General features: G+C 45.7%; 2 protein-coding genes across 6 annotated transcripts in view; one reads left to right on the forward strand and one right to left on the reverse strand.

Moving 5' to 3' along the window:
• Positions 1-3,474: 3,474 nt before the first annotated feature.
• On the reverse strand, positions 3,475-10,076 carry DNAJC25 (DnaJ heat shock protein family (Hsp40) member C25). Of its 4 annotated transcripts, none has more exons than XM_033001552.2 (5): positions 9,214-9,750; positions 8,942-9,114; positions 8,241-8,393; positions 6,091-6,561; positions 3,475-4,533 (listed from the first exon to the last, which is right to left on the reverse strand). In XM_033001552.2, exons 2-5 carry the CDS (start codon positions 9,071-9,073, stop codon positions 4,411-4,413), a joined length of 879 nt encoding a protein of 292 aa, XP_032857443.2. In that variant the 5' UTR covers positions 9,074-9,114; positions 9,214-9,750; the 3' UTR covers positions 3,475-4,410. The 4 variants fall into 4 exon arrangements, 3 of the variants coding, with proteins under 3 accessions (XP_032857443.2, XP_032857442.2, XP_042643863.1); XM_033001551.2 differs by having other exon boundaries at positions 9,180-9,750; XR_006164868.1 differs by adding an exon at positions 4,698-4,854 and having other exon boundaries at positions 4,451-4,533; positions 8,942-9,753.
• Positions 10,077-11,587: 1,511 nt separating this feature from the next.
• Positions 11,588-19,460, forward strand: part of ECPAS (Ecm29 proteasome adaptor and scaffold) — a 67,633-nt gene continuing 59,760 nt past the window's right edge. The window contains exon 1 of one of the 2 annotated variants that reach the window (XM_042787688.1): positions 11,588-11,694. In XM_042787688.1, coding sequence (XP_042643622.1) covers positions 11,673-11,694 — 22 coding nt within the window. In that variant the 5' untranslated portion in view covers positions 11,588-11,672. Of the gene's footprint in view, positions 11,695-11,994; positions 12,142-19,460 lie in introns of those variants that run through there. The other variant, XM_042787687.1, reaches the window with a different exon arrangement.

Consider the following 19,460-nt stretch of genomic DNA (forward strand, 5'->3'; position numbering starts at 1 on the left):
AAGAATGGGGGGGGGAACAAGAAGGGGGGAAAGAAGTGGAGAAAGAAGGAGGGGGGGAACAAGAAGGCAGCAGGGGAAGTGAGAAAAAGGGGGGGGAAAGAAGGGGAGAAAAGAAGAAGAAGGGGGGAAAGCAAAAAGAAGGGGGGAAGAAAAAGAATGGGAGGAAAGAAGGACAGAGAAAGAGAAGGGGGGGTAGGATGGGAATAAAAAGAAAGAATAGGGAAAAAATAAGAAAAGCGAGGAAATGTCCTGCAAAAGTTTAACAAAAAGCCCAGTCTGCCCACAGGCAGCTGTTCAGCTCAAACTGCCCAGCAGCTGCTGCCAGCGTGGCTGCATCCCCCTCCCACCGTTACTACTGTTTCACTGGTGACCATAAATAAATCACTTTTCAATGGGGGTTTGCTAGCCATCAGAGTTTGTTGGCCTGTTAAAAAGTTAGTGGGATGAAGCTCACAGCCTCAACTGATTGCTCTGAAGATAAGGACAGCAGCCATGGATGTGCTTGGGCCTCAGTCAAAGCCTCGGCATGGTCATGGAAAAGTCTTGCAGTGAACGTGCAAGGTCCTGGCTCTGAATACCTTTTGCGTAGAGTGAAATACATGTCTCATTTTACGCACACTATATATCTGAAAGTATATATATGCTACAAAACAGATGCAGTTCTTTGTATAAAAGCCAATAGGAGAAGAACCTATTGCCTTGCCAAACTTTTCCACTGTCCTGGGGTTCAGTGGGGTTTGGTGGCAGGGGAGGGGGCTACAGCGGTGGCCCCTGTGAGAAGCTTCGCAAAGCTCCCCTGGCTCCAAGTCAGACCCGCCTCTGGCCAGGGCCGAGCCAATTAGCGATGGTGGTTGTGCCTCTGTGAAAACATATTTAATAAGGGGACCTGAGAGGAGGAGTGGGACTTGTGAGGAGGAGTTTCAACATCTACTTGAACACCAAGGTCAGTGGAAGAACGGAGGACGAAGTATGGTAGAGGTGTGCTGGAGTAGAGACCCCCCTGCATTCTGTGGTCAGACAGCAGGGCCTCCCCCCGCCCTGCCACCCGTGGAGGTCTACAGTGGAGCAGATACCGACATACGGGCTGTGGGGGACCCCATGCTATCTCAGGTGATTGCACCCAAAGGAGGCTGGGATCCTATGGGAAGAAGAAGCCCCCACTGTTGTAGATTGGCACTGGGAGGACTGCAACATGCAGGGGTGTCCCAAGCTGAAACAGCTCTGAAAGGGCTGCATCCCATGGGAAGGACTCAAATCAGAGAAAGTTGGTGTCCCATGGCAGAGCAGTGAGGGAAATGCTGCAGCCTGTGGGAGGGTCTCATATCATAGAAAGTTTGTGGAGGACTGTCTCCTGTGAGAGGGGGACCATGATGGAGCAGGGGGAAAAGTTCCAGAAGCTCCCCCCACCGAAGATGGAAGAAGTGGCAGCACTGACTGCACCCCCCATTCCCTGCCCCTGCACCGCTGGGGGAGGAGGTAGAGATATCGGGAGCAGAGCTGAGCCCAGGAAGAAGGGAGGGGTGGGGGGAAGGAGTTCTCAAGATGTGGCAATGCTTCTCACTGTCCTACTCTCTCTGTAAAGTGTTGTTGTTAGTGTCTGTATTAAGTTTATATTCTTCTTTTTCTTTCCCTAACGAGTCTGTCTTTTGCCCATGACCATAATGGGTGAGACATCCCTCCCTGTCCTTAGCTCAAATCATGAGCCTTTGCTTGTTTTCTCTTCAGCACTGGGAGGGGAAAGGGTGAGTGAGCAGCTGTGGGGTGCTCAGTTTCCCTCTGAACATAAACCACAACATCCACACAAAGCTCTCACTGCTATCCAGTACCAGCAATGCTCATTCATGCAAATACTTGTCTCTCAAGTCATCTCAGTTTACACTGGCTTTACTAGGTATAGTATAACTACCAAAAGTCTTACTCCTGCTTTTTTTTTTTTTTTTTTCTTATGTGTATAATTGCTTTGTCAAATTTATTTCAAGATAAAATAGGGCCTGAAAATTTATGCTCAGAAGACAGACATAATTTAGAACTACAATGAGATGTTAGGCTAGAAATGCTCAGTAGCCTCAGCTAATGAGGTGTCACTGCAACACTGACAGCTTTGTAAAGGCAGACAAGTTTTTTCTATCTTTCATCACAGAGCTGTGACTGCCATGTCACTGCACAGCAGATTTTTGCTGCAGCTCATTAATTTATATCTGTGTCTGGATATTTTCAGAGGGCTCATATGTCAAGAAAAGAGGGAAATCCAAGTTGAAGCTGCTGAACAGCTCATTTCCAGCATGTTATACAATAGCTACCGACTTTGCCTTCCCCACTCAGCATCAGGCGAGTTTTACAGACAAAACACTCTTGCTGCTGAAAGACACAGTTCTGTCTTCCCCAGGTACTGCCCCACCATTGCACCTATTTCCTGCTGTAGTGTCAGGTCAGGAAATTAATTTTTATTAGAACTAACCCAGGCAAAATAGGAAAAACATACCTGTGTTTTGACTGCTTATTTGCATAACCCAAATACTTGGCTTGGGAGGGAAAGGATGGAGCAAAATGAGGCACAACGGCAGCAGGGCTGTTAGCCTGTGAAACTGTGGCCACAGGTTTAGATCCTCCTGCATGCACTTGCCTGGTTCTTTTGCAGATACAACTGTCTTGCCTAAAAATCAACACCATTTTATTTGTGCTTACCTTTATTCTGTTTGTTTCTATCACAGCATCTTCCCTCTTCCACTGTTGCAGGCTGTTTTGGGGGATGAAGCAGCAATACACCCAAGCTGTGAAAGTATCTCGCTTCACAAACATCTTTGCAGTGTCCCTGCCCCACCACTACAGTGTCCCCAATATTACTTAATGAAAGCAAGCACAGCTTTTTCTGGATACCTTTTTTAACAAGTTTTATATTTGAATTGGCCATTAAGTACAGTGAATTTATAGCTACACTATGTGCAACAGAGATAAGGGACAATCTAGCAATTCATCTTCAATTTTACTAATGCATGCAGAAGTTAGCCATTTAGCTAACTTCTGACATACTTTTGAGTAGGCATTATTTTAAAGAGAAATCTGGGACAACTTTCCAAGAACAAGTAAAAGCTAAACTAGCAAAAGCACCATAGAGAACAAGCTCTCTCAAAAAATGAGGACAGGTTGCCTTTACAGAATCAAAAAAGTCTTGCCTCAAAAATTAATCATTAAGGATTTTAAAACTTTTAGCTATTATGGCCTTTGGCAAGTTCAAGAGCTTCTCTCCCAGAACCGACCTCCCCAGATGCCAGCTAACCTAGCACTGTTTCCAACAAATACTTTGAGGAACTTGCTTTCACAGATGTGATAAACAACAGGAGAAGCTCAATCTCTCTAAGTTTCCCATCTGCCCCTCCCCTGGTAAAATTCCTGAATAGAAATATGGAATACTTTTTACCTGCAAATCATGGAAACCCTGACCTAGGCCAAGTCACAAAAGAAACCACAGCATGATGTTGTTGTGCATTATTTATTCTAAGTACTCAGAGGTCTGATCAGAAGATATAAAGAATACTTTAGATTTAGCATTTAAAACAAATTCAGTGTGTATATTACATAAACTTCTATTTACATAAGGCATCAAAATTGCCCTTTTGCGAAAAAAAAGGGTCATTTTCCCTTTTACCAATACTTTGGTGAAAGAAATGTCACATTTAGTAGACCAAAATTCACTGGTATACTTGTTCTGAACAAGTAGGTACAATCCAACATACAAGACAAAAAAAAAAAAAAAACGCAAAATATCTAAGCATACTATTTCATGAATCACTCTGTAGAACAAAGAATTAAGGCTTGTTTGCATCACAACAATGATCAACCATACATCATTTATTCCCTCAAAGAATAAAACTAATTTCCAGCTGGAGCAGCAATAGCAAAAGAAGTAGTCTGGTATAATCCCCATATTATCTAAATCATAGAAGCATTTGGCACCTTAGAAATGAGATTGAAAAGTAGAGGGAAGAGAGGGGAAAACAGAAAACGGCCCTTTCTTCAGTAGCCTTTATAAGCATTTCCAGTGTCCGCTTGCAGGAAACTTTCAGTTTAAAGAGGAAAAACAGAACTTTCAAGGACTGTTCTAGAAATATTTTCAGAAAGACTAAATTTATGGTTCCATTGAACATGAATATGAAATATGTAGAGAAAATACACTGTTTGGAATAATGGATACCACACTAAGATCCCCAAGTAAATGGTATATACACTTTCAGCTGAGCCTGTTTAATAGGTCTGATTTATAAAAATGGTAAACCTGTATTATTTTTCGGCCTGATTTAGTAATTCCTGAGTTTTAGGTCACTGCTGAGCCACAGGAGACAAAACTCTGAATGATGTAGTGAAAAGTTTGCAAATCACTTTCAACATTACACACATTTTGTTCAGCAACTTTCAATCATCAATAAAAGTCAGTCTTCCAGGTCCTTCATTTTTCATCCACCGACGATATCTCTTCCATCGGGGATCCATGGCCATCTTCTTCTTTAACTCTTCCTCTTGTTCTCGCTTATAGACCTGTTAGACAGACAAGTTTTTAATAAGGCTGAAGAAATAGCTTAAGTGAACCTCAAGGAAGGTGTAAGCATTCCTAGTTTAACCGTTCACCAGCTTATTGTTTTTACAGATGGCTGAATTGCAACATAGAAGACGACCTTGACCAACATAAAGTGCAGAAGTACCTTTGGCTGAAGAGCCTACTGGGCTGCAGTTGGGATGCTCTGCATTTTTGAAGAGAGAAGAACGGCCTCCTTGTAAGGCGGTGCTTCAAGCTCCAAAACTTTTTTTGCTATAGAACTAGATGCTCATGAATTAGACAAGATCAGCAAAGTGAAGTATCTAAAAAAAGCAACAGCATCTGCATTTTTATTCTGGAAGGCAGTTCATGTAGATACAGCCAGTGTAAATCTCAATACCATAAAGGGTTTTGTCATCTGACTACTTTCTGGAAGGGAATTAAAACATCAGGTTCTGCTATTCATGAACGAGATTTAAAAAATATTAATAGATGGCTTCATAAATGCACCAGCTCAATGTTCACTGATCATACAGGTTTTAAGAATTATTAGGAAAGTAACAGAGGGAAAAAAGAAACACCACCATTGTGGAGCTCCATGATGTACTAGTTTCTAGACTAATTTATCCCTGCCTGCTTTTGAAGAAGCATTCTCTTATCTTTGGTGCCCTGCCAGCAGCAAAGGCAGTTCTGTCACCATCCCATTGCTTTTCCCAGCATATGCAGAGCAGCAGCAACATCTCCTCTTCCCCTTAAGCAGGCCAAGTTTGTATTCTATTTCTCTTCTAGAAACCTCCCATCCAGATGGCTCACAGATGAGCTTCTTTGGAACAATAACAGTGTTTTGTCAATCTGCCACCCCCCAGCATCCCAAAGCATTCTGGACAGCAAATTCCATGCTGTGGCTAATGTTCTTTCACTGCTCTCGCAGAAAGCTTAAAAAAAACACCTTACAAGTTGACTAGTAGCTGGCTATCCATAGCAAGAATAGCAGTTATGGTATATGAAATACCATTGGGCACATATACTTGAATAGGTATACAGCACAGCAAGAGCAGTCCCTGACTCACTGAAGGCCCAAGAAATATCAAGGGATACTTTTTTTAAAAAACAGGCTATGAATTAATGGCTTAGGCTCATTAAATAGTTTTAAATGATCCAAGCAATTCTCATTACAAATTAATACCATTTGGAGAACAGTCTTCAACCTACTGTAATGAATTTGTCATACAACATTATTATAAGAAAGTCTTTCATCATATTCAACTAAATCTTGTGTACACAGATTCCCTCACCATCACAGGTAGTTGTCCCCATCCAAGCAAATCCCTTCCAGTATCCACAGGCATGGTCAGCAACTGTTACCTACCAGTTCATCAGCGTGAGAAGTTGAAGAAAACATACCAAGTGGTTGTCTAATAGTTTTCAATTTAGAAAGCAGTAGCTAAAATTGAAGCAATGCTTCACACAGCCCCATCCCAAGCACCTTCATATAAGATCTGCTCTTAATCTGGGAACACCAGATAACCAACACTAGCTTTTCCACCAGAGCTACCCACCTCATAGTTTTCTCGTATCCACAACTGCCGTTCAAGAAAGGTCTCTTTTTGATGATCTTCTAGGCTGTCAAACTGAGACTGAGACATTTTCATGTACCTTCGTATGATATACAGCTTCTCTTTCACACCATACTCTTGCCCTTTAATAGTGAAACAATAAAACCACCAGATGTACCAAACTATGTATTTGCACAAGTAAAAAGGAGCAAGAAGGATCTGAAATAGAAGGATATCATATATCTTGGGCTTCTGATAACCGCCTTTTATCTCTATTTTATTTTTAATAATATCTTTGATTATTTCTTCCTCCTCTTCACGAATTTCTTCTTTAGACCGCCTGTTCTTGCCTTTTTCTTTAGTCTTGTTGAGTAAACCTTGTTGCCTGGCAATCTCAGTAGCCTGTATACGGTATTTTGGCACTGTAGCTAGGTAGTTGATAGCTTCATTGTAACTGCTCCACCAGCTGAAGAACTGTAATTGAAGAACAGCAAAAGTAAAAAACGTGGTTTTATACAGACACATTCCTATTTGGAAGTTTGGCAGGAGAAAAAAATAACGTCATATATCTTTAACCACATTTGCATCCCAGCAAGGGTAAAAACTGAAGGTAATAGAAATACTTCTGCAGTATTATAACAGCTACAATTATTCCTCCAAACTTAGCAAGGCAACTGGAAATTAGATATATAGTTGTATATGTCACAGCTGCATACAGTGATGAGGAAGGACAGTCAGACACTGTCCAGATTGGTTTTGTTCATGAGAAGATGGTAATGTCCTGGAAGTTAATACTTAGCTGTGCCTGGCATTCTCAGAAGCCCCCTTGGATTTATAAATGAAATAGCTGGTATATGAACATTCATTATTAACTATTTTAAATGGGCAACAATTTTAACGTGAATTAATTACCTTACAATCTCATTAGTTTGACATGCTTCACTTTACAAGAATCAACATCTTTCTCTAATGTCCAGATACCCTCTGAATTTCAATGGGGGGGCGGGAAGACAATGAACCACCAAACAAACCAGAAATATAGCGCATGAGGTGAACATGTCCTGTTGAGGCAACTTTTTTTAAAAAGCATCATTTCACACCATTCACCAGGACAAAGGGCAGACATCTACACATTATACAACCTTACCAAAGGCCAAGAAGCAGAAACAGAAACTAAGAGGGGCAAATCAGCTTATGTGTATGTTCACACTGAATTTGCAATCATCTTGCAGCTGGGCTGCAGGAAAGTGAGTGTCATCTCTTACAGCCAAAGTAAGAAATAAGAGGTGAAATAAAACTTTGACATTGGAAGTATGTCTGAAGATAAATTAAGTATTTGGCTACATATGCCATTGGAATTTATTATTCCAAGCTCTCAAATTTTGATCAACATATTTTTGATTTAGATTCCAATATCCCACTAAATAGCGAGCTATCTGCACCACAGAATAAGCTGCATCTTCATCTCTTAAATTTCTGGGGTATTTTTAATGACATTTTGAACCAGTAATCTAATAGATCCTAAAGAAAAGAGTTATGTATCTTCTTCCACTTAAATATTTGTGAGAAACTGCACGTTTTCTCATCTAAAATGCAAGCTGTTTTCTTGACCTTGGATCTACAACCTTCAGAGCAAGCTTTGCTGAACTGAATTCACTTCTCTGACTTCATCATGGTGTTTAAAATATACTGCAATGTAAGATTCATAAATAAGTAAACTCCTGATACTCAGTCCTATCATCTGAATGGAGCCTTGAATTGAGTTTGCGATTAGTCTGTTTTTTAAAAAAAATAGTTATGCAGCTTGACAAACTGACAGACACTTATTTGGAGCACTAGTCCTGCCTGTGCTCAGGAACAGGCTATTCTGAGTCTGTCACGAAGAACTAAGTAACTTCCTTAGAAAAGCTACACTTGTCTCTAGAAGATATCCTACCTAAAAGAGAAACTTAACTAGCTTTGTCCAAGGTACCCAAGGGCAGTCAAAAATCCGCTCCGTCAATCCTGACTTCAGGTTTGTTATGGACACCACACAGAAGTTTACCTCAGCAGGCAGGAGCAGGCCTCCTCACTGGCATGTTACGACAGCTGCAGATACTTCTCTTCCCATTCAGAAACCCAATGAGCAGTGTCACATAAACATGAAATTTTACCTGGAACACAGAGATGGCACACACCGTAACCAGAATCACTATTCTGACATCCACTTTCGGTGCCAATCTCCTGCTGTAGTAGTGATAATAATGCCTGTAATACTCTTCAGGATGATCCAACATGTAGTCATAATCTTTGCGCATTTCTTCATCCTTCAGGATGAGACAAAAAACACACATAGGTTCAGATTCCTGTTTTCACTTACCCTGTTATAGTTGTGGTTTACACCTCATTCATGACCACGCTGCTATAGAACTGACAATAGCCCAATGGAATATGAAGCACAGAGGGAAATCTCTGGTCCTTTTCTCATATTCTCAATTCGTTCTCACATTCATCTGCCCACACACATCTGACATATGTGGTCTTAAATTCATAAGCACACACTGCATGAAGGCATTTAATACTGAATTAAAAGACAGGCAACTGAAATCTATGTATTTTTAACTTCAGAATGGGAAATCCAGATGGACTAGAGTTAATAAATACTGCTTAGGAAAAGATTTTCAGATGAAGAACTTATTAAAGACTGTTTCACAAATCTTTTAGAATTAGCTCACAGGGCTGTGGAATCTGTCCAATGGAAGGCCATTTCAAAACCTCATTGTTCTCATTTTCTCAGAGTTTTTCTTGTTTTCATCCAGGCAATTAAGAGATGAGAAATTGAATTTTGTCAGCCTCAACTGCATTCCTTTCCTACCTCCAAAAAAGTTCCCTCTTTGCTCCCTTGTGGCCTTAAGACACTCAGAGGTCTCCTTCTTCCATTCCCGAGTTCTGTCTTTGCCAAGCCACACATATTTTGCCCGATAAGCTGCCCTTGCAGATCCCACATGATTCTCCAAGTCACCGTTACTTTCTTGTTTAAAGTTATACCTTTAAGATAAAGCCCGGTCAGTTCGTTTTAAATAATAACGCAGGGGGGATCTTCAAGAGAGCACCTCCTAGATAGAAGGGGGATCTTCAAGAGCGCACCTCCTAAATGCAAGGGGGATCTTCAAGAGAACTGCGTGCTCCTCGCTGCACTCTTGGACGGGCCACCGAAGGTTTTTCGGGGACGTTCTTCCCCTCCCGTCCCTGGTCGGAAGCCGGGCGGCTCAGCCCACACCAAGACCCGCAACCCCCGCCGGTGCCGCCGCGCATCGCGCTGGGCGCGCCCCGAGCGGCTCGTCCCGCTCCGGGGCGCGGCCGAAGCCGAGCAGAGCCCCGCCGCTTGAGCCGCGTCTCCCGACCGGCGCTCCGGGGACCGCCGCAGCCGGCGAGCCGGGGCTCCCCGCACCTCCTCCCCGCCGCCTTTTTCCACGCCGCGACGCGGCTTCAGATCCACGCGCGGCCGCTCGGTGCCGCCGCCCGTGGGGGCGACTGAGGCCCCAATAAGCAGAGGGGGGGGGGGGGGGGGGGGGAGTCCCGCACCTACCCGCCTGGTCGCCGCCTCCGTTCCCGACAGCAGACCGCCGAGGGATGCGGCGGCGCCCGCCCCGCTCCCCGGCCCGCCGCCGCCCCGCGCACGGCCCCCCGCGCTGTCTCTTACCGGAGCGGCTCCGGCCGCGGCGGCGGTCCCCGCTCTCTCACCTTGAGCGTCTCGTAGGCGGTGGCGATGAGGAGGAACTTCTCGTGTGCCGCCTGCGGGCCGCCGCCCAGCGCGGCCGGCTCCCCGCGGTAGCGGTCGGGGTGGTACTTGCGGGCCAGCTGCCGGTAGGCGCGGGCGATCTCCGCCTTGCTGGCCTGCCGGCTGACGCCCAGCACCTCGTAGCACACCCGGCGGCCGCAGTACAGCCCCTCGGTGAGGCCCCGCGCCGCCGGCAGCAGCAGCAGCGCGGCGCACACACAGAGGCACAGCAGCCGCCGCCGCCACGCCGGCACTGCGCGCCCGACCGCCGCCGCCGCCGCCATTTCGCTGCCGCCACCGCCCCCGCGTGCCGGGACCCCGCCCCCCCTGCCCGCGCGCAAGCGCTTGCGCGGGGGGGCGGGGCTGTGCGTGAGGGAGTGGGGGCGGTGGGGGCGGGGGGGGTCCCTGAGGGGCGGAGGCGGGCAGCGCCATGTCAGCGCCCGGACGGTCGTTTCAACCCTCTAACTCCCCTCAGCCCGCTGCCGCTCGCTGTATCTGCCAGCGGAGGATCTTCTGAAACACCGCCCGGACCCGGTGTGGGGCGTTGGACCGGCGTGGCGCAGCCGGCAGACCCCCCAAACACCTTCGGCCGTTGCGCACTTGCCCCGCGGAAGGTAACGCTGGACAGCGCTGCTGCTGCCGCTGAAGGGTGTTAAAATCCTTCAGAACAGGCATTTGGGCCTCACAGCTGCTGTAGCGGCTCTTAGACCGTTTCTAACCAAAGCCTTGCTTTGGAAATGAGGACTGCACCTTTGCTTCAGATAGCTGGGTGGGAAGTCGCCTCGATATCGAGCCTTTCCCAGGAAAACTGGGTTTATGCTTGATGCTGGGGAATACATGCCACAAAAGTACTCAGCTCATCGTGGAGCACAAGCTGGTTTTCTGCTAGAAATGAGTATGCCTAGTCTGGCCTCCTCTGTCTGTCTCCTGTTTGCATTAATAAATGTTTATCATCTCCTCCAGAGATAGATGAGTCCCAAATCTACTTCCCCCAAAATATTCCACCTCTTTGCAGCTTGTTAGAGTCCCGCCTCTCAGTGTCAGAGGCTAACATTCAACTCCTCAGACCTTGAGCTTAAGAAAGAAATAAAGCAAAAATTGTCCACAGCCAGTTTTGTCACTTTTTTTTTTTTTTTTTTTTTTTTTGAGTTGTGATAGAAGCTTGTTCTTTGTTACCCGAGGGGGCTCACTTCTGCAAGGGAAAACTGGCTCTGGAGCCGCAGTGAGAGGTCACCAGCTGGCCCCAAGCCACCTGCAGGCAGCATTAAAAATCCTGGCAAATGGGTCAGTTGTGTTCCAGGGGTGTCTCTTTACTGTCTTGCCAATATGCTCATTACGGAGATTACACGTTGCACCGATGAACTCAGGAGAAAGACGCTTTGCGGTGGTTACACCTTTCCCCTGTGAGTTTAGCAGCCCCACATGCGCACGTAAAGTATCTTACAAGACAGTTTTCTCCCATCAGTTAATGACTTTGGAATACAATAGCTCAGCAGCAAGGATATTGAACTATCAAAAAAAAACAAAAAAACAAAAAAAAAAGCTATTCCTAAGTATGTCTGTCACGCATGCTGACCACGCCGCCTCAGCACGGGAGACAGAGGTGCCAGGAGAGCTGTCAGGGGGGCGGGCAGCCGGGCGGTGGGCGGGGCTCCGTCGGCCTGTGGGCGGGGCTATGGCAGGCTGTGGGCGTGGCTGCACCGGCTGCGGGCGGGGCTCGCCGCCCGCGAGCTGCCGGCGGCCACGGCAGCCGAGGGGGGGCGCCGCTGCGCCGCCCGCGGTTCCCGGCGCATTTCCCGCCGCTGCCGGAGCGTGCGCGGCCGCCATGGAGGTCAGCGCGGACTCGGGTCAGTGCCGCCCCGCCGCCCCTCTGCGGGGGCCCCTCGGGAGCCGCGGGCGGGGACGGCCGGTGCAGCCCCCGCCGCGCCCGAGCGGCGCCGGCCGGCCGGGGCGTGTGCGCGGCAGGGGCGGGCGGCGGGGACGATGGCTCAGCTCTTTCTAAATATAAACTGGTGGTGACGGGAGGGCGGGCGCCGCCGGGCCCCGCCGTCCTTCGCGGCGGTTTGCGTTGGGGAGAGCAGGCAGGAGGAGGAGGAGGAGGAGGAGGAAGAAGAGGAGGAGGAGGAGGAGGAGGAGGGGGAGGGAGAGGGAGCCGGCAGGCGGCCCGGTGCCTGTGCCGGTGCGGAGCCGAGGGGCGGGAGGCGGGGAGCGGCCGGGGCCGTGTCTCGCCGCCTCCCCTCCCTCCGCAGCCGACAACATGGCAGCAGCCGCCGCGGCCGCCCAGGACGAGCTCAGTAAGTGGCCGCGGCGCCGGGGGCTCCCGCTCCCTGCCGGGGGGCGGGGGTGGGCGGCGGGGCCGGGGCCTCCCTTGGGCATCGCCCACGCCGCGGCGGGGCCCCCGCTCCAGTAACGGCGGCGGGGTCGGGGCTGGGCCCGGGCCCGGCTCGGGGCGGCCATGTCGGGAAGCGGAAACCGAAGGTGGCGGCGGGGGGCGGTGTCCCCCGGCCCCGGTGCGGGCAGGGCGGCTCGGTGCGGCCTGCCGGGGCCCGCGCCCTCCCCGCCGCGGGCCGGCGGCCTGACCTGGCGGGGGGGAGGCGGCGGTGGCACCGGCAGCCCGCTGCCCTGCAGCCCCGCCGGTCCTCGCCCGGCTTTGTTCGGTCTCCGCCTTTTGCCTGCAGCACCCACGGGGGAAATCGCGTTGCTCGTGGGGCTGTGACAGGCGGCTCAGGCGCTGCGGGCGCGGTGCCGTGTGTCACGGTGAGTGTGTAAGCGCGTCCCCAGCCCCTGCAGCGCTCTGCCCGCGATGGGCGCAGCTGGAATTGCTGCGTGCAGGGCGAGGGGAGCCCAGCGGTGTGTTCTTGTCACCTCCAAACCCCTTTCTTAGTCGGGTGCAGTAAATGATCAACTTCTCTTTGGAGAGGCCTATGAAACTTCAAAGAGTGGTTTCCCTTTCCCTGCTTTTCCTGTCTTGGAATAGCGCTAGTTCGTGGACAACCGTGAAGAGTTAAGATAACGTATGACTCAGCCAAACGAGAGGGCCTCTGATTGCCCCGAAATAGTACTTGGCAACCACCAGAGAGGAAGGGCAGAAGAAATACTTCGAGCATATTTGTGCTATTGGCTTTCAGTTCTAAGGCATTTCTGTGTGATGTGTCACTGGGGTATTTTTGTTGTTCTCGGTGGGCTGCTGTGTAGATAACATTTTTGTTCTGCTCTTTGTTAGATGCTACCGGAGCTAGGTTGAGTGGAGTAAGGCATATGATAATGGTGGGGATGTCCTTTATGTAGCCAAAGAGCCAGGATCTCATGGTGGAGTAAGAAGGATATTTCAGTTACACCACTCCTTGAATTGGGGGACACAAACACCAAGCTATTTATTTCATCAACAGCTGGGATAAATTGTAATCACGACTGTGAAAGACCTTGCTGCTGCTGACATCCCAGAGATCCTGTTGTCAGTTTTACAATGCTAACATGATTTCCCTTGGCGAAACCAGTCACTGTGAGATCTCTTGCCTGTAACTCCTCATCTTTCATCTGTGTGTCATCTAGCTTCCCTGCCTCCAGATCTGATCCTGAAAATAAATTAGTCCTCAGCCTTGTGCTGGTTGGTACACAGCCCTTTGTGTTAAGCTGTTCTGAAAGGACAAATGTCCTTAGATTGAGTTTCATGTTAATAATTATATGATGTCATTCAGGTTATTTGACCACTGCGTCCCTCAGAATTGAGGGATTTTTATTGGTTTGGTTAGAAATATTTTTACCTTTTTTTGGTGGGGGGGGGAGGGGAGGAAAGAGTGGATTTTTTTTGTTTGTTTGGTTTGTTTTTTTTCTCATCTGTCACTGAATAGGAAGTACTGTAGTCTTAAATAAAAATTAAAGATAGTGGAAGAAGAGTAATTCATGTAGAGAAAGAGAGGGAAACTAAACAGACTCCATGTGGGCCCACTGTCTTGATGCCTTTAAATAGTTAGAATTTCAGCATATTTGGAAAGAAATCTGTTCCTTTTTAGGATGATGAGTAGTCCCAAAATAACAAGAATAGTTACTACTAGTTTTAGATTGGAAAACCAGTTTTCCTTGCTTTATATACGCATGGCTCTAGGAATCTTTGATTTATAGCTCCAGTCAAACACATTAATAAACTCTTATTCTCTGTGTAAGAGTGCTTACCATTTTAGAGGACAAACTGTTTGAAGGCAGCATAAGAATGGAGATATGACAGTTTAAAAGTTAAGGCAAAATCAGTGAATTTGCCCTGAAGCTGTAAGGGTTCAGATGCAAGAGAAAGAAAAGTTAATTTCGAGTAAGAATAGTCAGCCACTCAAATGGAGAGCATAAGCCTGGCATATTTTGAATATTTTAGTTTCAGCATGTTATTCAACTTTATGTGTAAGCTTTTCTACAAAATGAAAGAATAGAATGAAAAAAAGATAATATATCCCACCTCTTCCAGGTCTTCCCAGCTTTTTTCAGTCAGATCTTATAAAATAACCTGCTGACTGGCCTACTTTCACAAATGCCCCCTAAAGTGATTTGGCTGTAGGCATACAATGGGTTACTGGTAGAGCCAGGAATAGCACCAGCAAATTCTGACTCACTGTTTGCTACTGTAATCATACTAGATATATATTCTCCCAGAGTCTAATACCATTTGAACAAGAATTTTATTTTAGTAGTGGCACAATAGAAGAGAACTTCATTCTTTCTTCTGCATGTGGAATAGTGCAGAAACAATTGCTTAGCTCTGGAGGGACTGAAAGGTGTGTTTGAGCTTTTGTTTTAGCAGGAACCTGCCCCTCAAACTACTCCTGCTATCCAAGCAGTGAAGTTGAAACACTCCTGTGTCCGGTGCCCTTTATTTGGTATAGGGCCTTTTGGAGAAAATGTGGGTGGTGCTAGTGTGATGTAACGGTTCTACAGAGTTTAGGTAATGGAGGAGGGGATTTTTTGTTTGTTTGGTTGATTCACTGAAAAAGTTCTAGAAATGCTTTAATGTAGCAGTCCCACTAATCTGTCAGACAGCCACTTTTCAGGAAAGTGAGGATAAATTCTGGGTTTATGCACAGAATTTTTCTGTCCCACACTCTGCTCTGTTTTGCAGAGGACTCTGAGTCTCTTTTTGGTTCCTGGAATGCTTTTGTGGTGATCAGTTAAATTATGAGGTACAGTTAGCGTGACATGTCCTAGCCCCAGTAGTTTCTCAAGTCAGTTTTCATAAAAAGAAGGGCGTGTGTTTTACTCAATACTCAACTACACAAATACACATTGCTGGGGGGTCTGTGCAGGATGACTGATAAGCTGTGCACAGTGTCTATGAATGCCAGAGGGAGCTAATTCTTTATCTTGTGTAAGGACAAGGAGGAGAACCTGGGCATGTGAAAGGGAACTGTGCTTAGCTGAACCAAGAGATTTCTTTGATGATGGATAAGCAGTGAACTAGCTACCTCAGTAAGGCCGAGCATTCAGAGAGCTCGCTTCCATGATTTTCATTTAAAAAAAAAAAAAAAAAAAAAGTAAGGGAAGGGAAACACCCTTGCTCATGGAAGGGAAATATTAAGCTGTTTATGTATTTTCTTTATTCTTTCTTTGTCTTTCTCTCAGTTATTCCCTTTGGTAAGCTACCATATAGTGGAACGGGAAGAAGGGGCATGTTGTTTCCATGAGCAGGCTGACAATTTGCTGTTGTCTTGGGAGACTGCAAGATCAGTTCCGAAGTAACAAGACTTAGAAATAACACTGACCCTTTTATGGCCAGTGTTGCAGGATCTGGAAGTTTATAAAGCCCAAGTTAGAGTCCTGCTGTTCATGTGACTTTCTTGTAAAATTTGTACACATTACCTGTGTTTTGAAATCTTTTCCTTTTTGCATGAGGCGTGGTTATAAATGCTGAAACCTGCATTCCTCCTTGTAATCTTAAATGGAGACTGGAAAGAACCAAAAGTGAAACATGCATTTTCTCAGAGATAGGTAACTGCATTGCTATGGTAACTTGGGGATTTCAAATTCCATATACACCATGTCTGTTGATACAACTTGGACATTGCTGCTGGAGACAGGGATACAAATATATATCTTGTTTTCCTGCTGCTTTGGTTGTTTTACATATGGTGAAAAGGAACATCTCTTCATATGCAGTGCCCGTTGTTAAACTCTCTATGTTCATCTTCTTCTAAACACTTTTTTTTTTTTTCCCCCCAAGAAAATGCCACAAAAAATGAAATACTGTGTGAAAATGCTACACAGCAGCATGTAAAGAAGTTGTCATTGTGACAAAATACATTAATTTCTGTTACAAATTTTGCATGGACTTAATTTATGTATTTAAAAAATAGAACTACCTGGTATTAATTTTTCTACTCATGCAGTTCATTCTTGGTTGTGGTTTGGTTTTTTTTTTTTTTTTTCCTCAACTCATGGTAAAATATTGAGTGTCATAACTGTGGCACATATGATATTTCTAAGACTACTTATTAAATCAAACATGATTTCTCAGGTGCTTTCTGATGTAGTAGGCAAGTATGATGAGGGCTATGGTTGGCACTTAGCTCATAAGCAGATTCTGGATGCTGTAGCAATCATCTTTCTTTCAAGAAATTGCTTCTAGCTTTCATATTTGTAAAGAGAAACTTGCAAGTCTATCCCAAAAATAATTCAGTGATGTGCTTAAGGGTAGTAGTGATTTAATATTATTTGGGTTATTCCTTCCAACAGTCCTGGCAGAGCAAGGGGCTCTCCACACTGAAGTGAATCTAGAAGGCTTACAGTGATCTCAGTGCTCCCTGTGCTCTTCCGTGTTTCTGATGTGCAAGTTCGTCTTGGAGGTATTTTCGTAGAGCCCTGCAGGATAGGGCACAGGGTTTTCCAGTTGTGTTTCCAGCAAAGTCTCCTTCCTTTCCTTCTTTCTCCCTTTCACTGTGACTTTCTCACCAATGTAAATAAAATAATGGCAATCATTTGGGTGACGGGGGGGGGGGGGGGGGGAAGTGTTTGTTTGCTTTTGTTTTTTTTTGTAAATTCTCTAGACTGCATTAAAAGTCAGGCCTTTGCCTCTGACAGCATGTTCTTCCCCCAGTCTTTATGTTCACCAGAGTTGAACTGCAGTAGATTGACTATGCAAGTAATTCTATGAACATAGATAATTAGCTAATACAGAGGATGTTATAGGTAGGAACCAGTACCAAGAAAGTAACACAGTCCTAAATTTGGGATGAGGGTTTAATGTGAGATTAAAGAAGTAGAAGCCTTTGTAAAATTTCAGATCTCTTAAGTTTTGGGTTTTTAGATGGGGATATGTCTGTACTTTACTAAATGTCATGCCTACATCACTTCTTTCTTCCAGTGTGTCCTGGTTTGGGCTGGAATAGAGTTAATGTTCCTTTTTGGGTAACTAGAATAGTGCTGTGTTCCAGAAAACCTCAAAAATTATCTTTAACTGTATTAGTCAATTTCCAAAAGGAAAAATTACAGGAATTGTGTCATTGTGTAGACTGCATTTTAAGTTCAGAGTTGGCTAGCAAAGGTAAAGACTGAGATGCATAAAGCTTTCTAATTAAAATTCAGTGTTCTTAATGTCAAGTTGTGGTAAGATTGCTGTAGTAGTTAATTTCAGTTACTGAAGTTTATTCAGAACAGTTTGTCATCGTTTTATTCTGTGGTATATAGCAAAGCAAGTTAGACCTCTAGTTTTACTTGTCTTTATTATCATATAACCTCACGGTGTCCCCCCCTTGAAATTACAACTGTGTAGTTTACAGTCAGCAGTAGGGGATGTAAAACTAGATGGAGAAGGTTTTGGCTTCATTCTTAAAAACTTGAGAGGTTCACAGTGTGGGAATGCAAGATGGGTTGGGAGTAAACCCTTTGTCGTGTTTGAGGTCTGATGCACAGTGGTCTGCTTGCAGGCGGGTGCAGGTGGGATGGGAAGGCTGGGTGAAGGTTGTGAGAAGACATAAGGCAGAGAGGGAAGGGAACCTGCCCGCTGCCAGCCAGCAAGTCTGCAACATACATGGAGGTAGGATACAGTATCTGAGTCCCAGGTATGCATCCACTGCTCCTCTCCTGAAACATCATGCGTGGTGCTTTAAATCTCCAGGGTTTATGCTTTCCCATAATGAATGCTGTCAGCTTGAGAAATGGTCTTAATTGTTAGTAGAATAAAAACTGGTTGGAAACGGAGATGTGCAATACTTGAGAAGGTTTATAGCTCTTTGTTTTCCTGTCTCGCTGCTATGGATACAGCCTGCATCAGCAGCAGAGTGCTCTGACAAACTCCTGACCAGTTTCTTAAATGCAGCCAGGCAACTAGCCTCCTTGAATTTGCTGAAGAGTCCTGTCGTGCTTATGGTTAAGGGAAAGATAGATACTTGATGGCAGTATTAGGGCTTAATTGACTGGGCAGTAGAGATATGGGAAAGGTAATAAATGTATCTCACAGGCAAGGTAAACAAGGGGGTAGTTTTTTTTTTTTTTTTTTTTTGCCTCCTGATCTCTATTATTGTTACAATTTTGGTTGCTACCTGTAACAACAGAATAATGGAGAAATCTGGAAATGGGGTAGATGCTTGCAATTCAGCGCATTGCTACCCTTCTTCCGTGCATGTGCATAGTGGTTTCTGTGCCTTTTGAAAGGTGTGTGTAGTTCAGGGACTGCAACAAATGTTTTTACAAATAACTTCACACGTGTTTCCTCACACTTGGGTCTGATTTGTTGCCATGTGAAGGAACCTGTTGTTGGGGAGGTTCCTCAGTTATCTGGCCTGAGGATGGCAGGTCTTCAGTGATCTCCTGGAGTTCCAGGTCCGAGGGGAAAGATTTGATAATTCCATTCATTGTTTGAGTTGTTTCAGCTGCCTGGTGTGGTCTAAGCAGTCCTCTAGTGCTGGTGGGGTTGGGACACACTGCGGACGTCCTGGAGGGAGAGATCATTGAGCGAGGAGGAGGGGAGTATAACATGAAAAGGAAGGTGAAGAGAGAAAGAAATCATTAGGATTAAAAAAAAAAAAAGAAAGAATATGAGGGAGATGTTGTGATGTTATTGACTAGGTGTTAGCCTTATTGTTCCACAAAATCTGTCTGAAACAAGAGGTTGACATGCAAGTTTGCATTGTAGGTGCTGCAGAGTTTTGGCTTGTAATTTCCCTAACAGTAAGATTTCATAGTCCTCTGTCTTTTCATCTGCCTATCATTTGCTCAGCAGAAAATAAAACGTTGGAAGTGACATATGTTTAATCTGCAGCTGGCAGAGTAGGAATGATGCTGTGAGGACTCATAGTGCAGGGATAGTGCATTTTTAAAAAATAGGACAGTAAAGGCTTCTGCAGCTACCTCATGGTAGGTTTTACTGGCTGGAGCTATATTTGCATTTGAACATCCTTTTTGTTCACTTAAGTTCCAAGCATATCCGTTCACCTCAGTCTTTACCTCTGCGGTGTACCAGTGGTTTTTTTCTTTTTTGTCCCTGCAGTCCTTTACAGCCAGCTCTGTGGTCCTCCTGTGCTGAAGGAGGGTTTTCCTTGGTCTCCCTCTGATCTCAGCTTGCAATGGGTCACTTTAGTCTTTGGGAGAGTTATTTCTTCCTTGTATGATGGCTTAAGACCTGTAGTCCCTTCAG

This window comes from Tyto alba, unplaced genomic scaffold, assembly GCF_018691265.1.
Source record: "Tyto alba isolate M040663 unplaced genomic scaffold, T.alba_DEE_v4.0 Super-Scaffold_13, whole genome shotgun sequence".
NCBI lineage: Eukaryota > Metazoa > Chordata > Aves > Strigiformes > Tytonidae > Tyto > Tyto alba.

Coding starts and splice junctions, on each gene's coding strand:
- DNAJC25 (XM_033001552.2), bottom strand. CDS start 9,073: ATGTGGGATCTGCAAGGGCAGCTTATCGGGCAAAATATGTGTGGCTTG. Junction 6,562..8,240: donor GTGCCATCTCTGTGTTCCAG/GTAAAATTTCAT, acceptor CTTCAATTACAG/TTCTTCAGCTGGTGGAGCAG. Junction 4,534..6,090: donor GGATACGAGAAAACTATGAG/GTGGGTAGCTCT, acceptor TCTGTCTAACAG/GTCTATAAGCGAGAACAAGA.